The sequence below is a fragment of the Corvus moneduloides genome, chromosome 1 (assembly GCF_009650955.1).
Source record: "Corvus moneduloides isolate bCorMon1 chromosome 1, bCorMon1.pri, whole genome shotgun sequence".
Classification (NCBI taxonomy): Eukaryota; Metazoa; Chordata; class Aves; order Passeriformes; family Corvidae; genus Corvus; species Corvus moneduloides.
The window spans coordinates 29065522-29092615 of NC_045476.1; the positions used below are offsets into that span (position 1 = coordinate 29065522).

At 41.6% G+C, this 27094-nt stretch overlaps 1 protein-coding gene across 5 annotated transcripts in view; it reads right to left on the reverse strand.

Moving 5' to 3' along the window:
* Positions 1 to 27094, reverse strand: part of GLI3 (GLI family zinc finger 3) — a 207295-nt gene that overhangs the window by 15246 nt on the left and 164955 nt on the right. For all 5 annotated transcript variants that reach the window (XM_032103672.1, XM_032103702.1, XM_032103692.1 and 2 more), the window contains 3 exons: positions 25775 to 25915; positions 789 to 938; positions 37 to 201 (listed from right to left, as the gene is read on the reverse strand). In XM_032103672.1, the coding sequence (XP_031959563.1) occupies positions 37 to 201; positions 789 to 938; positions 25775 to 25915 (456 nt within the window). The remainder of the gene's footprint in view (positions 1 to 36; positions 202 to 788; positions 939 to 25774; positions 25916 to 27094) is intronic.

Below are 27094 nucleotides of genomic sequence, written 5' to 3' on the forward strand. Positions count from 1 at the left end.
GAATTATATTAATCTTTTGAAGCTGTGCTTACTTACCTCATTGGAATGAGTCCTGTTTTGGTGCTTGGCCCTGTCAGATGCATTGGAGAAAGCTTTGTTGCAGCCTTCATGTTCGCACACGTATGGTTTCTCTCCAGTGTGAGATCTCAAGTGCGTTTTCAAGTTTTCTAGTCTGGAGTAGGCCTTTGTACAACCTTCAAACTGCAGGAAAGAAATAAGTCTGGTTTAATTTTACCCTTTAGACCTGCAGGAAACAGTAAAAGTGGACTTATAAAAGCTTAGAAATTTTCAAAACCTTCATAACCTTGTCCAATGTAGTTTTGATTTGGAGGGTTTTAATTTTACGCAGGCAAACTCCACCACAGCTCAAGCTAAAATGCTTCCAGCATTATGTAAATCTTCTCTTACAGGAGAGCACAGTATTTGTGTCCTTCAACTAAGACCAAAATACATTGCAAAGCCATCAGGAGGCTGGTGGCCAGAAGTAATATCCAGCTCTGTAAGAGAAAGTGCTTTTAAATAATTAAGCAAACTGAGTCCTGTATAATAATGCCTTTTGGGGCTTCTTTGTACTTTTAACTTGAGGAAGTGGGTCAAATCATCCAGGGAATCCCTCTCCTAAAGCCTTTGTGATCTGGTTGTGCTGTATAATGAAGCAGACATGGCAGTCTCTTCTCCACAAGCGTCTGACAGACAAGAGCTCAGTGAATGCAGCACTTGTCCTGCTCTGTTCTCTGAACAGCCCCAGCTTCCCTGTGCAAGCCTGGAACTCAGGCCCCTTTACTCACAGTGCATTTGTGTGGCTTTTCCCCTGTATGTCTCCTCATGTGGACCACCAGCATATATTGGGCTTTGAAAGGTTTCTGCTCCCGGGAACAGTCCAGCCATCGGCACACGAACTCTTTCTTCTCACCGTGTATGTGGTCATTGTTGATGTGCTGTTCAGGCAGAACAGAGATTACAGATTAACAGAAATACAACATCAGCTGCAGCCTTATTGCAATTTCACATTGGAAGAGCACCAGAGTTCAGGTGTGAACCAGTTCCTTGTGGTACTGAAAGAATAAGATCATCTGCACTCCCGAGTGACCACAGGGTTCAAATTATAGATCTTACTGGAAGTCCACTAAGGCCTATGAATTTGTTTCTACTGAGATCAACAGGCTTTGGATCAGGCCTCAGGGATACAAGTTGATAAATGGATCCTGGATAATCACATGCACGGCTCCACTTGTGTGATTCACATCGGATACTGCTTTTGCAGAGCAGGGAAGCGTTCTTAAGTACTGCTCAACATAAACAAGGTTTACAAAATCAGACCTTTAGAAACATATCCTCCGACCTGAAAAATCAACAGAACTGCTAAACCAAGTTTCCATCCCAAATTTTAACTCACTTCATTACCCATGTTTTCTTTCAGTAAATGTATTTGGTTCAGTAAATGTACAGGTCATGGCATGGAAAATAAACCCCTACACACTGTGAAAGGAAACTCTGAGTACTGGAGCATACATCAAGCCAGTTTTTGCCACTGCCAAGTCTGGCTCTGTCTGAATGTGTGTGGGAGTGACAGCTGCCCCAGCCCTGCTGACTTGCAGGCACGTCTTGCTATGGTCAGTGTCATCCACGTGAGTGTATCCAGAAGCAGGACAGGGCTGTGTACTTTGTACTCTTCCACAAAAGTAGCTTGTTCTGTTTCTTTCACTAAGATCTAGTTCAGAAAAGCATTTCAAAATGGATTTAATTCCCTGTGTTTATTGGAAATAGGCAGGTGAAGCAGGGCCAGCCTCAAAATTGTTGGGTTTTTTTTTAAGGTTTAATGTTTGAATTTTTTTTCACAGCTTTAGAAAACAACAGAAAAGAAAACTGTACATGGACTTTAGAAGTTTTTTTCCAACTGGAGCTACCTGACTCATCCTCCCAGACTCTCTTGGAGAAACCATTCCACACTTCCGTCATTGTGCCACTAGATGGCTGCATTACACAGCGAATGATATTATTCCCACTAAAGTACCACCGAAAAATCTTTCCAGTTTTTATTTGATCACAGCACAGGGAAAAAATCTGTATCTGTTCCAGAATGGGCCCACAGAAAATGCCAGCCGTACAGAAACTCAGTAGTTCATACTGGAACACAAAGAAGGTAATCCCAGTCTTTTCTAAAGTCTTGAATTCAAACAGAAAGCTACATAAAATCAAGTGTGTTCAAAATTATGCACCATCACCATGGGAAACAGACATCCCTTGTCTATAAAAGATGATAGCTCATTTTCTGAAACCTTACTGCCATTTCTTAAAAGTTGTTATGAGGCACAGGATGCATGAACAGAGCAGAGGTGCTGGGCAACATACGACTTGTAATCTGCAAGAGTTTATGTTTCTGGTGCAGGTCTGTAGCCATTCGTAATACACACACCTGTGCCAGAAGCGTACACATGCCCTGTGCTGTGAAATGGCATCAAAAGGATACAATGAGGGTAATGTGTGCTCTTGAAAGAGAAAGAAATAACAGGACAAAATTCAATGCATTCAAGTAATTAATGGCCAAATCTCTCTGTAAACTTTACAGACTTTGCGTTATGTGATTAAACCTACACAGCCACGAAGAGGATGAAACTTGAGTGTGTGACACAGGCTTTCCATTTGATACAAAAACCTCAAGGCTGGATCACTCACTTCACAACAGCACTTCCTTTTACCTCTTCCCATGTGGACACTCAGGCATCATGGAGGCTCTTTCAGAGAAAATCTCTATAGGACAGTTTTTTCTCTTTGTCCCTACAAATGAGCTTGCTCCCTGTGCTCCAGACCTCTAGCCTTTAACAGCAGGAGCATCCGCTAAAACTGACCTTTCTCATGGGCCTAAAAGTCCTTTCCTCACTCCCTCCCCAGCCCAGGCTCACTGCAGCAGCTGACAAAGCTTGCCAAGAGTGGTGACTTTATCATTTGCCTCTCTCCATCACTGGCTTACCTGTCAAATATCGTGTGATCATCCTCTGGTCTCTCACAACTGTGGCCCTCCATGCACATTTGCCCTGCTCTCTTATCCTATCAGTCCTTTCCTAGATTCTCTCCTCTTCCTACAATCAAACCCCTCTTTGTGTTGTTTTCCCTGATTGCTCTGATGCTCCAAGTGGCCCCTGAGAGCTCACCTGCAAATCCAACCCATTCTCATTCAATCCCTCTGAGGATCCTCACTTTTAGGGAAAGCCTGGAAGAAATGAGCCTGTGATCTGCTAATCTGGGTAATTTATTTGGTTCACAGGTGAGCTGCTTAACTGCTTTTTGCAATGGGGTGATATTTTAGCAGACGTACAAACATGTCCAAATACTGAAAGGTTGGTCTGGAGAAAGAAACTTGCTAGACATAAAATCAGCACCAGCAGTGCTCTCAGGTAAGGAGATTCACAGTGTTTGTAATCCGAGATTCAAACACCCTCACTTGCTCAAGTTATGATGTCAGTCATCTCCTATGGACATATAGGCAGAACTACACAAATACAATCCAGGAACTAAATATACACTGGGATTTTTCACCATTACCATTTGGCAGAAAGAATGCAATTTTTGCGACATGTTTAAAGAAGAGGGAGGTCTCACTGTGCAAACAATACCATTTAGAAAAGTTCAGAAGTTTGTTAACTCTGGCATTCAGGTTCTTTGACTCAGATAATTACCTTTGGATTTTACATGGTGTTTTTGGCTCCCTGGTCTCTATTATGAGAGGAAATGAACAGTTTTGAGCTTGTAAAACAAAGAACAGTCAGGAATAAGAGTATTATGCAAAGCAGAAGCTTTGGTTCAGTACAATAAGGATTTATAGGGTTTCAATTTATAATCTGTTTGTAACCTTATTACACCCATAAAATGTCACATTCCAGGGACTAGATCAGAAGGATTTTTTTTTCCTGGTGAAATTGAATTTTGATGCAGTTTCAGGGTGTGAAAAGGCTTTTCTTTTAATTTCATGGGCCCAAACCTGCAAGTTTTACTTATGTCCGTAATCCTTATTACAGTAAATAGGCGCATGAAAGCCAATGATATTACTCCCTAGTGTCGGGTTTGCTAGCATAAGGCTCTGAAGCACCAGCTCAGAATTATTAAGAATTCCTGACCTGAAAAAAAAGCCTCCATTAAAAGCCGGAATTCTACAAGCTATCTCCCGTTGCACACAGCTCCAAAAAGCTGCTAAACAGGGGTCATTTGTAAGATACCAGTCACTTTCATGCTACTTCAATGCTCATTACCAAACCTCTGTTTGTCCTGGCTCATTTTCTTTTCTTTAAAAATGTTATTATTATCATCCAGTTCCAAAATACCCTAAAACGAACAGAGGGAGCTGGCCTAAATACTGATTTTGGTCTCAGAATGACCTGCCTTTGAATTCCAGAGCATAAAACCCCACCAGATTAATTGAAATCAAGGCTGAAGTTTGGCTGTCATCTCTACTGGGCAAGCTCAAAAAACAGAGGTAATGGGAAACTCAATCCGCAGTATCCTGGAAGCATAAATGCTTACATAGTAAGAAATACTACTGAAAAAGGGAACGCCCTAAATCATGCATGTTCTCATATAATCCATAACCACCACACGTGTTACTTCATATTGTAGCAGATGAGGTGAGGTGACACTGGAGGTAGGATCTGCAATAATCTTAGTGTTCCATTTCCCTCCTCCACGAGGGTTTTTAGAAGAAAGGAGAATATACACGTCCTAGCTGACTGCATGTTACCCGTTAGCTATTCAATACATAAACAAAGGCCAAATGTGCTCTCACAGTAGTCAAACAGCAGGAGGAAAAGCCTCTCCATACCAATGGAAAAAGTTAGGAACATCAGAAAAAGAATGTCGCTGCAATTGAGATTGCATCTGAAAGTCAAGAGCTATTTGGTGGCAAGAGCAGAATACTCTGGGAGAGTCTCACGTTTCTGTTTTTTAACCTAGACATACTATCCTAGAGTGGAGGAGAAAACTGGGAAGAGACCATGCTGTATTGGTATAATGTGGTAAGTTAGTGGCAGAGCGGAAGGCATATCACCATTGCCAAAATTAGATTTACTTTCAGTTATACAATGACAATTTCAGACTTTTATCTTCTCACAGTTATTTCCCTGTATTTTAAAAATTTTAAAAGGAGGTTCTAAATAACTTCTCACTAGATCTCACCACTGATATCAAGCAGAAGCAGTGTTTAAACCATCTTCTAGCACAAATCTCCCTCTGTACTGTACTGCCACAAAAAGTCCCTCAAGCCAGCAGAGTTGCTGCATTTGATGCATGGGGGACAAAGTGCAAAAGGTGCAGAAGCATCGAAGTGGAACAGCTGCTAAACACAGCTCATCCCACAGCTGCACAAAAGAGCTGTGGAGCCCACAGGCTGCAGAGAGGAAATGTGCAGAGGCTGTGTCTGGCAGTACCAGACTGGATAGCTCTGAAGGTGGTTTGGAAGGGGATTAGCTGTCCCTGACCTGCAAGTCCTGCAGGGAGCACTTTTATTTCTGTGTTTTGCATAGGGAGCATCCTTAAGCTTACATACAGTTAGAAAAAGATTCCTGGTCATCAAACCCATCCCCTCGCTATGGCAAGCCCCACTGCACATAATCCTGGTCATGAACAGAGCTTCATCTTCTAAGTACATTGGTGATCAGCCCCCTCTGCTCCCAGTGGAAGGCGCTTCTAGGAACTCACTCTTCTGTGGGTTAGCAACTAATTTCTAGCTTTGATTTATTCACAGCCAAGTTATATTCATTTGTTCTCGTGCCAACACTATCCTTTAGCTTAAACAGCTCTGCTTCCCTGCAGAGTGTTTAGTTCTCTCCCTTCCCCACCCTAACTAACTGGCAGACGGCACTCTCCTCTCTGTCTTCATTTGCTGGATTAAACAAACTAGTTCCTTCTGGTCTTCTCTACAATGACCAAGTCCTCATTCCCCCCTTAACTTGCTTTGACTTGAGGTGGGGAAGTCCCTGAGTCCCATTTGTCATTTTGTTCCTAGGTTCCCCATTGCTACTTTGAGGACTGTATTAGTCCATCAGTGGCTCTCTAAGCCTCTTCACCTGCCCTAGTACAACTTCAACCTTCTTGATCAGAATAATGTGAGGTACACCAGAGTTCACCAGACTTGGTGCAACAGAATTCAAACTTCCCTGTCACCACTTAGGTGTAAGTACAGATCTCTCACTCCCTTTAGACTTGAGACTATTACCAAAGCCTCTGAGTACCTCGTGCTTGTGAATGTACCCCTCCTAACAACAAACGTCAGAAAAGACTATCTTCTAGATAGCCACAGTAAAGGCAGAGACTTAAGGCCCAGGAAATCTAAAGGCCACATTCATAGAAGTATTTAGATCTTTGATTTCTACTAAAAGTAGTCACTTGTTCATGAGTGGTGTGCATAATTCTGAGGTTCTTGACCTACACAGCTTCCTGAGATAGCCAAGTGACTGCAAAAAGAGTATCAGTGTTCAGAATACTGACAGGGCAGAATCTAAGCAAGTCCCCAAGCTTGCCTGCTCCCCAGGGATGCAATATGCGACTCATCACTGCTCCTTGTTACCATTTTAGGTAGTCAGACAACCGAGAGATGACATCAGACAGGCCTCCCTACCATCTCATTAGCATCTTGATAAAGGTTGACTCCATGATCCACAGCAAGATGAACAGACAAAAGCATTGTAAAAAAGTCAGGATATAAAGGAGGTCCTGGTGAGCCAGGAAATCTCCTGTGACAATAGAAATCTCATTGTGAGGAGGAAAAAAGATGCATCTCCATGGAGTGAAATTGCCAGCAGACTTCTCGGACACATTCCAATCACTGCAATCGAGTCTCTCTCTAACCTCTGTGACTCTCTGTTAGAACAATGCACGCATTTTAATTTCCTTTTATCTGATGGAAAATAGGTACAGATCCCTCTGCCCTTTCCTTACTAAAGATCATTTGCAGGCATAACCAGGTTAACAGCCCCAAGAGACCAATGTCTCCTCCCTGCTGCTCAAGTTGAGAGTACACTTTTGACCCCGTGTCCTTAGGGTGGCATAAGTACTTAAGCCTTTTTAGTTCCTGAGACAGAAGAAGCACTTAAGCTGCTTTAAGCCCTTATGGTGGCATAAATGCTTAAGCTGGTTGCAGTTCCTAAAGCCAAGTTGAAGCTATAGCTATACATGAAGAACTCTGCACTTCCACATAGGCACATGCCTGTGGAGAAGCTCAGATAACTATCTCCAATCCTGCTTCCTTTCCTTTGGATGCATTTCTTGTTATTCTATTAGAGTTCTTGCGGCTGTCTTTCATACTTTATGGAAGATTTAAGAAATGCTGTTGTGACAGGTCTCTGCTAACGCTGATTAGCAACATGACAATTTATACAATTTGCTGATTTGGCCCCAAAGAAGGTCAGTGCCTCCACAGTCTTGACACCTTTGCTGAAATGGAATACACACAGTTAAGATCAGCTGGATCTTAAAAGCACTGCACAGCAATTTCCTCTGTGTATAATGAATACACTAAATTGTCTGTGCACTGCACTTCTCACCTCACAGTGTTTGATCTTGTCACTCCATCTCTACACTTAATTTTCAACATTTTCCACTATTAACAAACAAAGCCCCTTGCTCCCCCTAGATATGGTCATGATTGTAAACCTAAATGAAGACTAGTGGCATGCCACATTTCATAATCAGGTATTTTTGGGTTACATGTGAGAGGAATGTGACGTTTTAATACTTGTAGCAGTGTAAAACTAGCCAGCAACTATCTACCATGTTCATTCCCAACAGCCCCTGCCAGCAAGATGGGGTGAATTGGATAAAGGTAAAATACATGGCTTGAGATAAGAAAAGTTTAAAATCCAAAACAAAACCTATAATAGCTCTAATAATGATAATGATGAAAAGGGGGATAAGAACAGGGACATGAATAATAGCCAATAGAAACAAGTGATGCACAATACCCTTGGTCACCACCTGCTCACTGATGCCCAGACCGCCCCTGAGCAGCAATCGGTGCATCCCAGCCAAATTCCCCCGGTTTATATCCTAAGCATAACGTTCTGTGGTATGGAATATCCCTTTGGTCAGTCTGGCTCAGCGGCTCCTGGCTGCGTACCCTCCCAGCTTCTTGTGCACCTGCTCCCTGGAAGAGCATGGGAAACTGAAAAGTCCTTGACTTAGAGTAGGCACTGCTCAGCAACTACTAAAACCTTATGTTATCAACCTTATTCTCATACTGAATCCAAAACACAGAATGTACCAGCTACTAGGACGAAAATTAATTCTATCCCAGCCAAAACCAGGATAAAAGCATGGCCACAGTAAAGGCAGAGACTTAAGGCCCAGGAAATCTAAACGCCACATTCATAGAAATATTTAGATCTTTGATTTCTACTAAAAGTAGTCACTTGTTCATGGGTGACAATTGTTCATGAGCACAGTTATATATATATTGCAAATATTTTAACTCCAGTGTGACTAAAAATGTTTTACTCATTAAGAAAAAAAATCACTACATAAAGAAAGTTTCAATTAAAAAATGGTTATTTCAAAAACAAGTGCAGTACGTGGAAAATAGGAAATGTAACTTGCCTATTTTACAAACTTAACATTTGAATTCTGTGTCCATGACTGTTAATACTTAATTATAAAAAGAGACTCCAGTCAGCACTCCAGCCAAATTCATGCTTGAAGCTCATTTATTACTGTGCTGTCCTGGATACCCATTTCTGTCCCTTGAGAACTGGCAATAGCAAATCAGTGAAGAAAGGGAGGGATCAAAACTAGAAGCCTAAGTCAACTGAAAAATTATGATGATTTATAACTTGAGATAGCCTGTGTACATAGAAGGACAGGGATGACAGGCACAGGAGAAGGGCAGCATGGAAACCAACAGCTGGAAGAGAGGATGGAAACAGTAAGAAAGGAGGACTCCAGGGTCTGAGAGGGCATGCCCAAATAAATGGTAGACTGAAAGGAACCTCAGAGATGTTGCAACAAACAGTTGGGGTCAACAGCTTTCCTGGACCAGCACAGCCACCACTGGGTTTACAGTCATATTTAAAAATTTAGAAAAGATCTGGGGTTCAGTGCAACACATGGACAGACACTGTCCCTGTTTCATGGGGCATACAAGTTCAGAAGAAAGGAATGCACAAGGCCAAGAGAGATCAAACTAATAATAACTAATGAACTTCTGCATTTTGTGGAGTTTACTGTATGCTGAGCAGAAATCATCTTTTTGCCTCAAATGCTTTTTAACCATGGTGAATCAAATGACTTTTTACATATGGGACTGGGGAAGTCTGTACTACTGTACTACTAATAAATAGGAATATACTAATTCAAAGGACACAGCTCACCAGGACTGTTTGCTTTTCACCTCCCTCTTTCAGCTGAAAATATAGGTCTCGTTATTGTTTTTCATCTTGCTGCCCTAACGACAGCAATAAAATTTCTAAATCCCCCAATTAAAAAAAAGGTATTTTCTTTCTGCTTTTCCTTTTGTTCTCTTGCAGTAAATCCTTCATTGCCTATCAATAGGTTAAACATATCCAACTTGTATGTTTAAATGCTAAAGACAGAGAAGTCCCCATGGATACGTCAGTCATTGGCTCTTGTACAAAGAAAATACTGTATTTTGCTCAGAAGAGCTTTCTGTGGCAATTTAAACACAGTGAGACAGACACAATATCCTGGAGAGAGGAAAACCTGCCTTATTACATTCCTGACCCAAGAGAAAGGACCTGCCCTTAGGACATAAAGAGAATCAGTGGGGGGGAAAAAAAGAGAAAAGTTATCTAATCCTAAAAATAAAGACAGTGGTTCATAATACAGCATGACCTTCTTTTAATCTCTGATATAGTAGTTATCCAGTATGGATGTGACAGAATGCCAACAGGGCAAACACAGCTTGCTCGTCAGGCTGGGAACAAACTCCCTCAGCCTGTATCTGTTTCCAGGTTTTGGACAGCTTTTTGGTAGGCTCCAGGATATTCTGTGGAGTGAATGGAACTTACGGGATATTGAGGGATTCTTTCCCAATAGGATCACATCTTGTTCTTGTTTCATTTAATATACATATATTCACGTATACAGTACAGTTAAGTCTGTTAGCAGCAAAATGCAGCGCCATCAAGGGCAATGTTTTACAGCTCTCCCTTGATTTCCTGTGTCAGAGCATGCAACTATAAAGCAATGGGTAGAAATTGCATCTTTATTTGCTAAACCTGAAAATCTAATAAATGAGATTCTACCAGGACATCAACATAAATGTTGTGGACATTAATCATTCGAATTTTACAGTGGTAGGAAAGGTGCCTTGATGACTCTAAGGTTTGTTTCTTCTCTGATGTTCTCTTCCATAACTCTGTCAAAAATCAAGTGCCTTGTTTTTCTTGAAATTTGCATTCTTGTATTACTAGCTGGGACGCTAATAAGAGAAGCTGGTATGGTACAGGAATTCCAGCTTTTTTTACTCTTTTTCTTTTTCCAGCTGTCGAGAGGTAATTTTTCAATACATGCTGCCATGATAACTGGGCTTTACCATCTCCACCAGCAGTGATGCTCTGTGTCACATTTGCCTTGGTTCAAGCACAGTATCACAGCTTCCCCATTTTAGCAATGTTACAAAAAAAAAAAGCTCCACCTCTCTCTTCAACCATCTGCCCAATCTGTGACTTGCCCAAGGACAGGCTAATTGCATTTTTGTGAGGAGGCTGCAGCAGAGAAGGAACTGGTAGCAGAAACCACAAGCCAAATGCTCAAGTCAATTGCTCTCAAAGAGGGATGTTTTGGTTAAAACTCTGCTCTCCAAGGAGAAGCCCTACTCTCCTGAGATCTGCTGAAGCAGGGAGAGATGCAAAAGGGTTTCATGAGGATGACGAGTTCTTGGGGCACGGGGATGAAGGAGCTCCTAAAGGGAGAAGAAGGGAAGAAGTGCTCTTAAATTGCTCCTGGAAGGGTACAAGGGGCCAACCACAAGCTGAGCACTCCTGGTATTTCTCCCAACCACTTTTTCCTACCTGTCTGCTGTCTGCAGTGCTTCCCAGCTCTCCCAGTTGCCTTCCTGGCTGCCTCCACTGCAGCACTCCCTGCACAGCTCCTGCAGGCTGTGTTACATGCTCCACACCACTGCATGGGTGCAGGCAAACTCTCCTCCAACTTCCACTTGCTCCAGGATTTTTCTTGGTGTAAACTGTATGTGTTTGAGACACACAAGCTGAGAGCTGCTCTGAGCATCTGAACTGCTATGCTAACTGCACAAAAGCCTTTTGCTGTAGAGTTTTTCCTTTTTAAAAGGCAACATCACAGGTACAACTCCATTACAACTTTCAACTTTACCAAGACTTCAGCAATGCACAGAATTCACTTTTACAAAAATAATCTTATATATATGTGTTTGGCTCACTTCTACTTTGTTTTTTTAATGCTCTTCACATTTAGGTCCCCCAATTACACCTACATTTCACCTGTCTTCTGTGTAAAGGTCATATGAAAAAAATACAGGGTAATTTGGTGCCTGCAGCATAAACCAAGAGACCAGAGGCAGAGTAGCAAGAAGAAAAGCAGAGGAGAAAAAAGACAGGTGAAGTGTGCACCAGTGATAGAGAATTCAAACTTGGCTCAAAAGACCACAGCTGGAAGAAGAAAGTTGACAAAGGCCATTTGCTGAAGGGTTTAAGACCCACTGCTGACTGAGTGATGAAACTGTAATGTTGGTCTTTACAGTGCAATTGCCAATGACGGTGGTCTTTCCTCAAATCCTGGCTCTGCACTGATGGTCTTCAGCCTGGTCTGCCTGCTTTTCTCTCATTCTTCTCCATCACACATGCACCCAAGCTCTCCCCACAGGCTTTCTGAGAAGTGGCTACAGGCAGGAGTTCTACAGCTTGAGCTGCAGGAAGGACTCCTGCCTTCAGGAAACACCTCTACAGCATGATTGCAAGGAGGTGCAATGCCTGTTCAAGTCATAAGCTCACAAGAGAGGAAATTCACATTGCAAAGAGCTCCACATTCCTGTCAACTCCATTAGACATTCCTCTCTCAAACTAGTCAAAGCAGTAGTGCACAAACGGGGGAGAGGTCTTCCTACAGTTGTATGGGGAAGAGGGTAAAGACTGGCCAAACATCTGCCCTTCACTGCTTCTAAGACTGCCAGTGAATGTTGCCTAGGAAATGTACTGCCTGATACCTTCTAGGAGTGGCTGAATATGGAAGGAGAGAAAACCACCTGAGGCTCAACTACAAAATTTTCTGCTTCATGATCTTTGCATTTAAGGATAAAAATTGATTTTACGTGCAACTGCTGGAGAATTTCCAGGAAAACCATGTTAAAAATCTCCCTCACAGGCAGTACCCAAGGCGAGCAATGGCTTACTCTTCTTTACAAATCCGAACTCACGTACAGCTGTGTACAATCTTTAACAAAAACATACAGAACATAGCTTAAAAAAAAATTGAAAAACTTAAACAGCTCGACACTTAGCACTGCTACAGATATTAGTGTAGCACACTTAAAAGCATATATTCTATTTCTGGATTTTTCTCACTGGCAAAGACAGACCACAGAGGACTCCTGCCAGCACACATGAGAAGGAAGTAATCATAAAGAGGCATTACTATAAGGTATTTCATCTTATTTGCAAATAGTATGAAGAATGAAAATACTGTTCCTGCTTTTGACAGAAGCACACCAGCACACACGAGGCAGAACTAAATACTTTGGATGTTTTCCCACATTTCTGCAGAAGACAAAAAACTATGGCCTCCTTCCTGCCACCATAACTCATCTGACTTCAATGGAAATCAGACCTGCTGTATATATTAAACCTGAAGTTAACTGTTCTCCCCCCATATTGTTTGGCTTTGATAAATTCCAGCCATTGCTCCTGGCCAAGATGCACTGATCCTGGTTCTGTGAGCTGCTCTGCTGACATGAGCTCTTATGGCAGCCTGGAGCCCATTAAATTTGACTGGGTCCAAACCACTGAGCTCTCTGCAGGAGTGGGGCTTTAGCAACTCTTATAGTTAGTTATTGAGCTGTGGGTTCAAACCATGCTAAAAGTAATAATATTCTCCTTTAACATAGAGCATGTTCACAAGAAAATAAAATTGGAAGATATTCATAATCTTTACATTCCACAGCAGAGGCCAGAGTGGTGGAGCCAAGAAATAAAAGCTCAAGAGTAAAGATACCTAGAGAAGAAAAAAAATGGAGGAAAAAAGTACCCAGCAAAATATCCCAACAGCTGGGGCTCCTAATGAATGCATAAAGACAGAGCTGTTTTATAAAAATTGTAAGGCTGTAATGACAAAAATCTGTTAAAATTTACACTGCCTTTCAGTGCATGGGTTTGGAAATATACTGGAACCAGTTTAGAATCAACAGGCTCTTTGAGTTACAATGTAACTGTATATTACAGCAGCTTTATACAATTTTTTATTAGCAGAGACAAACTGCTTAATCCCATGAACCAACTTAGAAACCTACTAAAGGCTATAGCAAGAGAAAATAAGGAAAAACTAAAAAGTACCATTTTAACAAGATTTTGAATTCTTCCAAACTCAAGGAGTGTTACAATGGGTCATCTATCTATGCAGAAAGATTAGCAAAATACTCGATCCCTTAAGAAAAAGTTAAACCACTGCCTCTTTTACTGAATATCCTTTGTTCCTAAAGGGGATAAAGAGCAATGTGTAAGTCAGATATTTAAATGGGATCTGCTTTTCAGGGTGCATTAAGCATATGGGCACTAGCACTAAGCATGTAGACAGGACTTGCTGAAAAACATGCACCTCCTTTAGTTTAACCTTGGGCCAGATTTTGTAAAACCATGCACCTTATTCTACTTTTAGTACTTTATAATTACAGCACAGCCAACACTGATCCACTTAAAATGAAAGAAAATATATTCCTCAGCAGGATCTTCCTGTGTAAATCAATCAGTATATCTTTCTAATTTTTTGTAAAGAGAGCCCTTATGCTTACCACATGGACACATACAAATTGTTCATATGATAAAAATACCAGTGCTTTGTCTGCAGAAATAGACTATTGAATAACAGCTTTTTTTTCAATAAATGCACTTAGTGTCTCATATATAAACTATGAAAGCTGCAGTTCAGATTAGAGATAGTGCCTGATCCATGTTTAGCAATGAAAGGCACTAAAAACCCCAACAAAAACTGGGAATATAGTGACTTAAAAACACAGAACACTTTTCACAGAAACTACAAAGAAAAATGCTGGCAGTGATAAGCAATGCCAAAATCTTTACTAGGCAATAAATGTTTTAACATGTATTTCCTCACAGAGGAGATCCTGATAGAATTAATCCAGCCTCAGTATCTGACAGAAGCAGCAGTGTGTTAAAGCCACGACATCACAACTGGATTGGAGGAAGTAATTTGGGCTCTTCCTCTTAACACCTCCAAGAAACATGTCTAACAAGCTTCAGCACATGCAACAGTTTATTTCTGCTCTAAGACCCCCCACCCCTTGGGTTTTTTTACCAGACTTCCACTCAAAATTTCCCTTCTACATCCATGCTAGGCTTGGTCATCCCTGTCACATCCTAGCAAATTCAGGGCTAGCAAAGGTCTCTGTCCCATTTTAGCAGTTAGTAACACTTGACATTTCAGGCAGCAGCAGCAGCATTACCTTCTTTCATCTTTTTTTGCCATGGGATAACATTTTTCTATCCTCTCATACATGCCATAAACAGTCCTGTGTTGTATCTAAGGATGTATGTTTGAGCTGTTGCAATGAAAACTGTGCAGGACTTCTTGGCAGAACATGGGAGTATCGCCTAACACACTTAGAGGAGAGCCAAGGCAAATTTTTTTTCTGCCCCTGCATTCCACACACTAACTTTAATTGACTTCCAGTGAACTTACAAGGGCTTTTGGTAACTAAAAATCAATCCTAAATAGTCTGGTTTATCTCAAAGATTCCTATCTTCCCCTATATACCACTGTGGCATCATCTGAATGGGACAGACTTGTGCTGGCAGTCAACCACAGAAATCTGCAGCAGCAAACCAGAGGGCAGTCCTGTATCTCTGTAACTCTTCCTCATCCAAAAACTTATCAGAACTGGAGCCTGGCACCTTCAGAACGTCACATAAAACACACTTCTTTGTTCAGGCTTTTTTACTAACCAGAAGTGTCAGAATCTCCTTGGCAATTAATTTCCTGGCTGGTAATCCCTTGGCTCTGATCCATGCGGAGAGAGTGGCTGCACTGGAGGGAGGAGTGCAAGGCACACACTCTGACTTTGCAAAATGAAGTGGTCTCTTCATTTAAATGACAGTGGCCAAGCCTGAAAACTTCACACTTGCCCTGCATAATGGAGTAAGGTAAGCTCACTGTTAAACACTTTAAAGCTGAGTATAATGTGGCAAATGGCAGGGTTTTCTTGGTTATCTGAGGCGATATTACCAATAATATAGGCACAATAAAGAAATGTAAACACTACCCCAATGGTAGTGAGATAGAGAAATTGTACAATACATTGCTCAATAATTAGCACTGATAACAGTTTAAAGGAAAAAGCCTTCATTTCACTTTAAGAAAACTTACACTAACAAAAACAACAAAACCACTGCATAATCACAGTGTATTAAGATTCTCTACTCTCAGCTCTTGCACAGAGGTACAGAACATCCTGCCTGATGCTGGTAACTGGCAAAACACTCTGCAATGAACAGACCAGAGCTACAGGAATGCCTCTCCCTAGCAGCCAGGCCAGGTGGGCTTGATCAGTTCTGACATACATATGTTGTTTAAGGTATTCTGAAACAAAGGGACGGAGAAGCTCCTATAAGTAGCCAAACTCTCAAAATTTTTTTTCACTAAGTTTCCTTCAGTTTTAGACAAAGGCTTTCACAGGAGAAAGAAAGTTGGTACCATGCTCACATGTGCTGTGAAGAGTGAGATATTATCTTTTTAATTAATTCAGCCTAAAGTAATGCAGTTCTAAGTGATGTGCTCCAATCCTGGATTCCTCAAATTAGGAAGCATCAGAGCTAAATAAATACAGGAAAGACACTTGTCCTTCATGCTACAGAATCCTAAAATAATACACCACAACCCTCCCCCATGCAAACTATACTGGACCTCCCTGGATGCATTCAAGGTGCGTTGCCCTTATCTGGCAGGAATCGCTGCTGAGGTAAGGTGCTAACCAGAAGAAAAGGACACACTTGTCTGTATTGTGCTTCTCTCTGAAAATTTAGTGAGTGCCTACCTGCTGCTGTGCTGCTGCTGTTCTTTCTTTTCGTGCTTTCTTGGCACATGTAGGAGAGGATAAAAGCCTAATGGGTGCGAGTGTCAGCACAATATAAATTGCTGCAAGGAAAAACTTGATGCATGGCTTGGGATCTGAAAGAAGAATGTCCACCATTGTTTGTGATTATGGATCACATCACAATCTAATAGCAATTTTTATTTAATCAATAATTTCCATGCTGAACAGACAGCCTTGTTACAGAGAATCGACAAGCAAGTACTGATAGCGACAAGGCTTGTTATTAATCTTTACCCTGCCAACATTTCAACCAAACTACTGTAAAAAAGCACCACCAAGATGGATTTAGAAATAGGTCTTTCTATTTTTTTCTGTCTCTTTTCCTTCTCTTTTTCTTTCATTCTCTCTCTTTCTTTCTTTATCCTTTTCTTCCTTTTGCCTTTCTTTTCTTTTTAGCAACACAGTCCCATTACCCTTCTCCCTTTTCAGGTATGTAATGTTTCATACACTTTACATTCTAAGTTTATTTGAAAAACCTGGGGCTTGAATTGCACAAAAAGGCAATTCATATTAAGCAATTTCACAAATCAGTGGGACCTAGCCCAGTGCTGAGTGTTAGCCATTATAGGCTAATAAATCATACTTTCTCTTTGAGATGTCAATCGCCAAAGTGCTTTGTAAAAATGTTGGCATCTGTAATTCAGCGAAGTCTTTTCATCTTGAAATAAGATGCTCCAGACTGATAACAAGAATAATCCTCTCTTGATCAAAAAAAAATCTGCATTTTACCAATTAAAGCTGCTGCCAGAAGCCAAACGGAGCAGCGCTGAGACTCCACTGTAGTTTATCTCTGCTAAACACAAGGAGGGATACAGTTGGAGCTTTGTTTCATTTTCAGCTTGACTACTTTATCTCACGAAGAACTGCGGCATCTCAGCCCTGTGATACACATAAGAATGGTATATGCAGACCTCATACCTACAATGCAAGCCGCCAGAGGACCCACTCCTGACAAAACCACCACCCATTCATTTTACAGATTAGGTACTCGACACCTTGAAGAAAAGTCACGCTCACACTAAAGTTTAAGCAAGGGAAAACGCTAGATTTGTTTCCCCATGATAAAAGGCTCATCAGCTTTTCTTTTTTCTTTTTCTTTCTATTAAGAGGTTACACAAACAATAGAGACTGCAAAAATGAATCCATGCAGCCCAGCCCTCTCAAACCCAAATGCAGAAACTTTACTCATGCCTGTATTTAACTTGCCTGTCTCTGCCTCCATTTGCACATGCTGATCTGCCACTTCTGTCTCAGAAAAAACATTTCCACATGCAGCTGAGCCAGCACTCACAGATTTCTATTCTTCCCAGGATTGGTTTACTATGGGTAGATTTTTAGGTAGAATATGGGTGACAAAAGCAGTGCAGAGACATACCACACCAAACACATAAGACAGATCTTCCACTGGCTAATAACACAAGCTATGTAACATCAAATCACTTAACAACAGCAAGGCATGAAAAAACTGCACAGAAAGAACAGCTCTTCCCAGGTCAGTCTGCTTTGTCCTGGTCCTTTGGTCAGGACTGAAAGGTACCTGAAGTCCATGCACAAGCCCAGCCCCCCTTGCAGCTCTGAGGCACCAAAATAAAGGCAGGCAGGGACTTCCCTTTTCTCTCTTCTCCATGATGTGCCAACAAGACTCAGGAGCTGAAGAATCAACTCAGTTTGCAGCTTTACTCTTGCCTATGTGTTTGTCATTCAGTCAGCATGGGCTCCCCTGGGACTAGGCTGGCAGCTTTTTATTCTACATTTCTCCCCAAAACTGGAAGTCACCTATAAAATATCAGTAACTTGGAAGAGTTCACCACCTGAACTCTCAGGCATGCTTGCTCTCAAGTAAGTATGTATATCCACAAACTACTTGAATAGTTCTGTGTGATTAAAAGCACGGACCAAAGTCAAACCCTGCACAGCCCTTTCCACCCAAGTGCCCACTTATTATGGGTGGAGTGGGTAGAGTAACTTCCCAGGGCACAGGGGGAGCACTGCTTGTCTCTACCTACAACAGTGAAAAACAAGTGTTATTTAAAGGACATGTCATAGTTTAGCAACCCCTTTCAGGGATACCAATTCAAAGACAATGAATTTGGTAACTCATACGAACAGAAGCCGTAGCATCAGCAGACTAACAACAAGTTTTCCTAATGCTGTGAAAGAAATGCTAATTACAGAGGAATTAAAATAAAAAAATTATTACATTTCTCTCTTTAAATCCCCTCTTAATACTTCACAGATTAGGGTGGATTTATTTTGTTGTAAACCTTTCTCTATCAAAAAAGAAATCCCCACATTATTTTTTCCCCCTTCTCCTCTGTGATTCATCAAAAGCCAGACTCTAGGCAGGGAGACTGCTGATGCACTTGTGTAGTGGAGTGCTTAAGAGGACCTGAGCCAAAGCACAGCTGGCCTTTGGGTCAAGCCCAGAGTGAGTATGATCTCTTCACAAGGCAGCACTGATGACTTTTAACACTGCTGGGAGGCAAAGGGCATCACGGTGACTGACGCAGAACAAGGATGTGCTGAGAAGCACAAGCAGGGGCTGTGCCAGAGCCTGGGGGCTCCTGAAGAGCAGTGAGGTCTGTCTGTGGTTACTTAACCTTAAAACCCAACAGCACTTACATGGATACCTTTGATGGGGGTTAAAGACTTGCTTAATTTAAACAAGCCTGTGTTAGGTACCCAGACAGAAACCAAGAGAGAATGAACATGCTCTCAAAGGCACAGATCTGCTTACCAGCTTTGCTATGCCATCTAATAAATTGCTGGCCTATAAACAATTCAACAATTCTGGCACAGTTCAAAAGGATGGGTTCAGCAGCTTATAATCCAGCACAGTAAGGCGGTGTCTTAATTAGAACTCAGCCTTTAAACAGGTAATGAGGAAGAGATTTCAAAATCTAAAAACTTCTGTACAGATGTTTCTTATGATTATTTGCTATAAGCTCTTCTTCCTTTCTCTTCGTCTTCTTCCTTTCCCTTGTAGTACCCCCATAGCTACAAAGATCAAATACATTGCGGAGATGGACAAACAGAAAAAAGCCTTCCCATGGCACTTGCTTGCCACTGAAACAACTCCCTGCCTTCTCCAAGTTGTCCCAATTTTCAGCCCAAGCCTTGGGCTTGCCTCACTTTAAGAACTGATTTCTTTTGTCCACAGCAGTGCTTCTCCAAGTATGAGCTAGGGTCCAGATGCAAGTGAGTAAAAAATAAGCCAAGGTGAAACAGAATAAAACCTCCAACAAAACCCCCTTTGCTGCTGTACGTAAAACATTCTCCTTTTGTCAGGAAAAAAATTATTACTATAATGGATTTCATGTTCTTATCTAGTCCTTACTCTTTGCAATTTAAAGGAAACATTCCTGAACCTTTCAGGGCAGTAGCTGTCACTGCCATGCACAATGAGCCTGTGAATGGGCTGAGGCTTCTCTGTGTTACTGTGCTAGAGCCAAATAAACTATAATGAAAATGCACCGAAAACTGCCTCTGCAAAGAAGAATTAAAAACTAAGTAAATCCCCGAACATATTTCGAAAAGCATGCAAACTGGGATGTGTGATTACACCTCTTTGGGGTTGTAAGGGACTTGCTTCACAAAGCTGGGATTTCATCTGCACCACAACCAGTTTGCAAGCACACCTGCAGGACCTAGAGAAAAGAAACCACTAATGCATGAAGGATAATCTACTTGTTGGGCCAGATGTGAGCAAATGCCTCCACAGCGCAGATGCCTATTCACAGCTGCACCCAGCACCTGCTTGGCTTTGGCAGCTTGGGGCTCCTTGCTTACAGGGCAGTTTCCCCTCTTGCAAGTGGTGGGCAATGTGCAACTCTCAGGGTCACTAACAGGTCTGCTGCACTGTAGCTGACACTCAGGGGAACTGCTTTAATCTGGCTTATCCTCCTATTGCAGTTGGATCTCTGTTTAGAGAAGAGTGGTGAAGCTCTCTCCAGTCCTTACCTATGGCTCTCCTGCAGGAGAGGAGCTGAGGAAGAAGCCAAAGGCTAAAGACACCACAGTAGCAGAGGAAATGAGACTTTCAAATCTATTGACTTTGAGTGTCCTTATTTCTGGGCATCCAAAATCAGCCACTGTAAAGAGGCCTAATCCTTCAGAGTGCTGTGTTCCCCACCTCCTGATGATCTTAAGTGTTTTGAGCTGCACAGGATTGATTAAGATGTGGCGGCACTTCACAGATGCTGTAAAACCTGAGCAGAGGCTGGCTGTGGGCACAGTTTGGGGTTTATGTAAGTCTCCGCAGATGGCTGGCCAAATTCTGTCGGTCAGGGTTGAGTCCACCCTTTTCTGTAGGAACAGAGAGCAAGAACATTAAGAAACTCCAGTCTCAGAATTATATGTAATGGTTCTTTTGGGTACCCTCAGTGCACTGCAATGCCTTGGGAACACGTGGGTACCTGAAAAACAAAAACAGCTGCCCTCTGGTGCAAGAAGGGAGCCGCAAGGAGTAGTACAATCCCCAGGGATTGCCAGGGGAGTGCTCCAGTCACCACGGCTTTGCAAACAGGCAGGAAGACCTCAGCAAATGGAATCCTGAATGTAAGCCATTGCTGTCAGTTTAGGGCTTTTTGATCTTGTCTAATCAAATGTAACAACAATGAGAGAATTTTATTGCTGTACAATTAAGGAGAAAACACTAATAAAAAATAGCTCTACAGTTCTTCAAGCATGTTTTTGAATAAAAAATAATTATCATCAAGGCTACGCAGCAAGGGGGATGAGAAATAGGCAGCTCTGCGTTTTTCTGATTGCCATTGTATTAATATTTAACAATAAATTCAGTCATTTCCTTGAAGGATAATTTTCTTAAACAAACGTTTATCTTTAGCATCTAACCCTTTTGCAATATTTTATTCTTAAACTGATTTCTGGGGGAAAAAAAGGACAAACTGCAACAAAAAGCAGATTTATAAATATATACAATATCTTATTAGCTTCTAGGCGCTCGCATATTTAAAACAAACTTGAGCTCAGCTAAGCCCAATTATAATATCTCGCTGGGCAGAGAAATTAATTAAAACGCTGAATGATAAAGACCCCAGCAGCAAACTGAGGCTTTAAAATAAATAAGATCTTTTTTTAATTTTTTGAGGAGAAGAAAAAAGGGAAAGAAAGAAACCTATAATACACATTTCAAACAGTAATGTAACCAGCCTTTTCAAGAGTGCGATGCACTGTAAATAAGACTACCTGGCGGGTGAATGCAGTGGCAGCTCTAACGTGGCTCGCCAACTTTGTGTCTTGCTAATGTGCAACACACGCACCCCTTTTGCATCAACTTCAAATAACCCTGGGATCTCAGCAGTGCAGCTCAGCGACAACCAGAACAAGGGCAGAACTTGTCAGGATTTAAGAGCTTTCAGCAAAACCCTTCAATTGCAGCCAGTACCCTATTCCATAGAAGGATATCAATTATAGATAGTGACTTGCTTTAGCAGTGCAGTCGGTACTGTCAGACGCTAGATAGACAACCATGAAGAATCATGAATCTTTCTATTAACTGTAAGAGAGGAGGTGGGGGGGAGAGGAAGGATGGATAGGTGTTACAAATAAGGCAGAGCGTCAGATGGTTTAACACCTTGCCTTTTGGTGTATGCATCATGAAAATTTAACCATGCTGAATTCTAAGTGGCACATATCACTTGAAAATAAGAGCACCCGTGCCAAAATCATTTCAGTCATCCCTTCTGGGTGGGTCAATAATGATTCTCTAAGTAGCTTTTCACTTATTTATTCATAGCAGCTCAGGTTCTGTCCATAAATTCAGTCAGAAAACATTGGGGCCTAAGAACGCTTTCACTGGCAGCCACATTTTACACTAATAACTGCAGGACTTTGCTACAGAAATGCAGAAAAATAACATCAAATGCTGACTATTGTGCATGACATTGAAATTTCTGCTCTAAAGCTATACCACATATTTAGACACAGATTTTGTTTGCATTTACCACTTCATACATGCTATGTAACACATCACTTTGTAACGCTGATTCACCTACAGTTGATTTCGAAGTAAATCACATCTCATAATTCCCCAAAAGATGACAAAGCTATCCTTATCTGACAGAAAGAGCAGAATATACACAAACTCATATTCACCTTTTTCAAAACACATGCATATGTGCTTGTATACACACCCTATTCATAGGGGGAGTAATGAAATCTATACCATGAACTGTGTGCACTATGTGTTGTGGAAAAGTTTTTTGAAGCTCTGCTCAATCTGGCATGACTAGAACTCACATAGAGTTACCTAACCCTTGAGGAAACAAACCAAACATCTAGAAACACTTCCATCGCTTAACACTGCAGTTCCTCTAAAATTTCAGTGCATTGGGAAGCAAGGCTTGGATAACAGGCTGTCCTGTGCCATTGGACAAGATGGCAGATGTTATCTGGATAAGTCTTGCTAGGGCAATTTAAGCCTTTACTGCCTTTATCTATGCCAGTTGCCCCTGTATTGGTGATTACTACCCCACAGCAGAATCAACAAAACAGGATGGTTATCTATACTTTTGACATCCTGTCCAGCACCTTACTTCCAAACCTTCAAGCTCTTCAAGCTTAGCTGGAGCAGCTCAGGCTCTGCTGAGTCAGCCAGTGGGTTGGGGATCACCAGGTGAGCAGCAGCACATGCAGCCAGGAGAGGCATGGTGGCAGAACTCTGCTGCCAGATCTGAAGGTTAACAGCATGAACCTATCTCTAGTCCTACCTGCACATGAGAAGGCTCAGGTAGCTCCAGACAGCACGAACAGCCCGATGTATGTGGCCCCGCAGCTGCAGGGTGCACCTTGTGAACTTGTGCCCATGTCAGGTGCATCCCTTCTCCCGTTTGAGCAGTGTCTGGCACCGGCAGGCTCCAGGCTTGGCGAGGCCTCCAGCTGGTACCGCAGTCTCAGTGCTGCTGAGCCAAGCGTGGGCACAGGCCCTGAGACACACCCTGCCCGTGCCTGGTTCAGGCATACACATGCACATGCCACACACTCAGCACTCAGAACTGTGCTGACACCGATTTAAGCGCAGCTACAGCAATTTGTATCTACTTGGATTTGTCCACAGTATTTGGATAGGAGGCATACATGAGCCACACCACTTTTTCCACTGAGATTTTCAAGGACCTAATGCTCAGGGATGGAGCCCTTTCTGCCAGAGTGACACACCTAGGCAAAACCAGGACCGCCTTCCTGTGAAGCCCTGCCAAGACCAGACCTCATTTCCCTAGCTGCTGCAGATGTACATCAGAGGGCTGAGGCAATCAAGGGCAGAAAAAATGTGCAAAAGGCAGACTGGGGTGAGCGGCCAGGCTTTCAAACAGAGTTAGATGTCTAAAGGCCTTTGCAATTCTGGGCAGAAATAACTTGCTCGAGTCCCCACAGCAGGGCTCTGCCAGAGCAGCAAAAGAAATCACAAACCATGGCCCCATCACTGAATCCCGCTGACTCTTACAGCATAATTTGTGCTACTTAAATGTGATGGTTGCCATGATGAATTTATTGTCTTCTGGGTATGGAGTCAAGTCTTGTACCTTGTAATCCTAAACACCATCATAACACACCTGAATCCTGCCAAAAAGAACTCCCTGTGTCATAGAAAAACTTCTTATATTCCTTTTCTATGTCTAGAGAAACCTGTTTCAGATGTTGCCATTGTTCAGAAGCATAAGAAATACACTTTTTTCAGTCTTGCTGTTGACCATTACAATGCAGGCAGATTTGCTATAAAAATCCCACCAAAACCAACAAATTAATTTAAAAAAACTCCAGAACAACTGAACTACCACCCTATCAATATAATTCACTTTAAAATACCAAAAGCAAGCTATTAGCTAACATGCTCAGTGGATTTCCATTAAATTTTACACCTGAAACATCAAAAAATCCTTTTTCTTTTTTTCATTGCCAAGGGTACCTTTATTCGGAATTTCTCTTTTATTACATATATTTCTGTGTCTATTATTTATCATCATCACTGGGATGATTTCTGAATACTGAAGGGTTTGCCAGGCATCATAAAGCTTCAGCCTTACAATTACTAGCAGATATAAAGACTATGGAGAGCCCCAGATGATGTCAACTGTCTGTTTGCACAGAATCAATTCAAAGACCAACATTTGATCTTTTAATTTAAATGTGTCAAACCACTTGCAGCAGCCATTTGTAAGGCATTTCTTCCCAAAAAGGTACTGTGACACCAAAACAGTTTCTCCAGACATTTCATTTTGGCCTATTAAAATGCTAGGGAATTGGGTGTGCAATATGTCTCCAAAGAATTCTTGGAAAAATGTCCTATTTCGGACATTATTTTAGTTTTTGATAGTCTTTCATTTATCATTATTGTTGTTACTGCTGCTGCTACTACCTAATAATAACAAGAACCTGAAAATACATCTTGATGAATAACTGCAACACTAAGAGGTTCTCGCACTCCAGCAAGTGAAAACTGACATTGCTTTACCAAAGCCAGCTTTGCAGGATCAGTTTACCACTTTGCATAGTGTTTGGAAATGTATGGTGGGTTTGGTTTTATTTATTTTGGGTGAAAAAGTAGATTTTTCAACTAGCTATTTCAGTAGTACTCTCCACATTTTGCAATAGATTTTGCATGATGTCCAGTAAAATATTAAACAGTTTTCTAAACTAAATACAATTCTGTCACACTGCTCATTTGCTGAAGATATTCCTCTCAACTCTGTACTAGGAATTCAGGTTTTTTTCCAGAGTATTCAATATGTTCTATGATGACAGTAAATAAGAGAAATGCTGCTAGTAAAGGAGGTTAGAATTGTGGGGGGATTGCACTTGTCAGGTTGTATTCTGAATTTTGATCGCTCACTTTCTATCTTACAACACTACCGAACAGTACAAATTGTTTATTTCAGAGAGGTGGCAGAGAGGAATAAAAAACAAGGGAGATAAAATTAATATTTGGTGTAGCACAGAAAAGATTATACGGTTTCTTTTGCTAAAAGGACTGAAGTAACTCAGTTCCCATATATTTAGCCAAATAATCACTTTCAGTTTACACACAACAGTAAATTGATAGCAAAACCTCCCTTAGGGAAGGGAAAAAATTCCCCTCACCCATTTCTACTGTTACAGCCCCTTTGGGGAGAAAAAAATCAAACTTGGCTAAAGGTTAATAATCATTCATGTCCAGCTTACTATTACTCAATAACTATCAAAGTCTCTAACTCAAAATAGCGTTTGCTGGCTTACAGGATCAGAGCCATTACAATCTCTGTTGAAGACTTTATTGAATTTTACACTAAGCTTTAGCTGACTGAACAGGTCAAGCACTGTGGCTTCGAGTTTTCTTTATTCTCAGAAACTCATAAACCCCTCTCCAGTTTGCAGCTCTGTTAGCTAAGAAACTTGACTCAGCACAGGGTCAGAGAACCTGACCCCCATGAAAAAGGTCACGTAGTTTTAAAACCTAGTTCCTGAATACCATTAACTTACATGCACTAGCTGTTCCTGCGTGTCAAACTCCCGGGAACAGCCTTCCCAGTGGCAGTTTGTCTCATAGACCACTTCAGGCTCCTGTTTGCTTTCATCTTTGTCCCCTTCCTCTTTTACCAGGGTCATTCCTTCTGGCTGTTCCTGGAGAGAGGAAAAAAACAGGGGTGAGAAGAAGAGAGAGGAAATTCTGAAACCAAGGAGGAAGAAAAGTGAATTATTTCAGCATTAAAAGAAAGATGATGGGGGGGTGTGTGTGTGGAGGAGGCGGGGGAGGGAGGATTATTTTACTCTCACTTCACTATGCTACTCCATTCTACAAAATACAGAAGCCCAAAACAGGCCTGATAAGCCAGAAGCCATTTACAAACTATATATGTAAAATAAATTTTTCTTTCCCAGAAGTACTCAATGCAGAGAATGTCTAAAAAAAGTTCCCTTTACATTTCAATTAAAAATAAATCATAATGGCCTGTCTTTCCTCATACTTTATTTAAACAGCTTGTTATTTGTGCACCTGGCTTTCATGATTCAGCAGCACCACTAATGTGAAAGGCACTATTCAATGCAGTTGAATTAATTGGAATTTGATTTTAGTACTAGGGTTGGACAGAAATTGGATCACCAGTAATCCAGTGTGTTTCCATTGTTAAAACAGTAACAGGTTTGCATGCTAAAAGCTTTCCAAGAGCAGACTAGTAACTTTCAAGCTACTTGTTAGTCTGTTCTTTTCCATAACATGTGCAGGAAAGGAATGAGCGGGGGAAGAAAGTATTTAATTTTGGGGTTAAATTTCCCACCTCCAGTTCATCAGAGTGCCTCATTCTCCCCAGCTTGTTATTTGCTGAGGGTAAGAGTCAGATGTTAGTGTAAACATTTGGTTCAGATTATGCACTCCTGCTATTTTTCCATTTCAAACCTGTTGAAGGATTTAGGCAGACCTCTGCTTTGTTTTCATGGATTCACTCACAAGACTGAGGCTCTGACTCTCATCTCCCCTGAGTCACTGTAAATCATGAGTCCCTCTACTAAAACCACTGGCATTAACTGGCATAGAAAGTACAGCAAATGAGACTGGAGCCTGACACTGAGGCCTCAGTGCAGTACAGTGCTAAGACCCAGCAAAAGTCAAGGCAGCCTTAAGTACTTTTGCTGAAGAGAAGACATGTCCTTAATAAAGACCTGAATGTCTCTTGTTCACTTTTCCATGGCAAACAGAGGGTTGAGCATGCTCTGACTGCTCAGAGGTACCTCTCCATCAGCCTCCTTCCTCTCTGCCCTCATCCTGTCACTGACCCTGCACCCCAGGAGCTGTTCCCATTT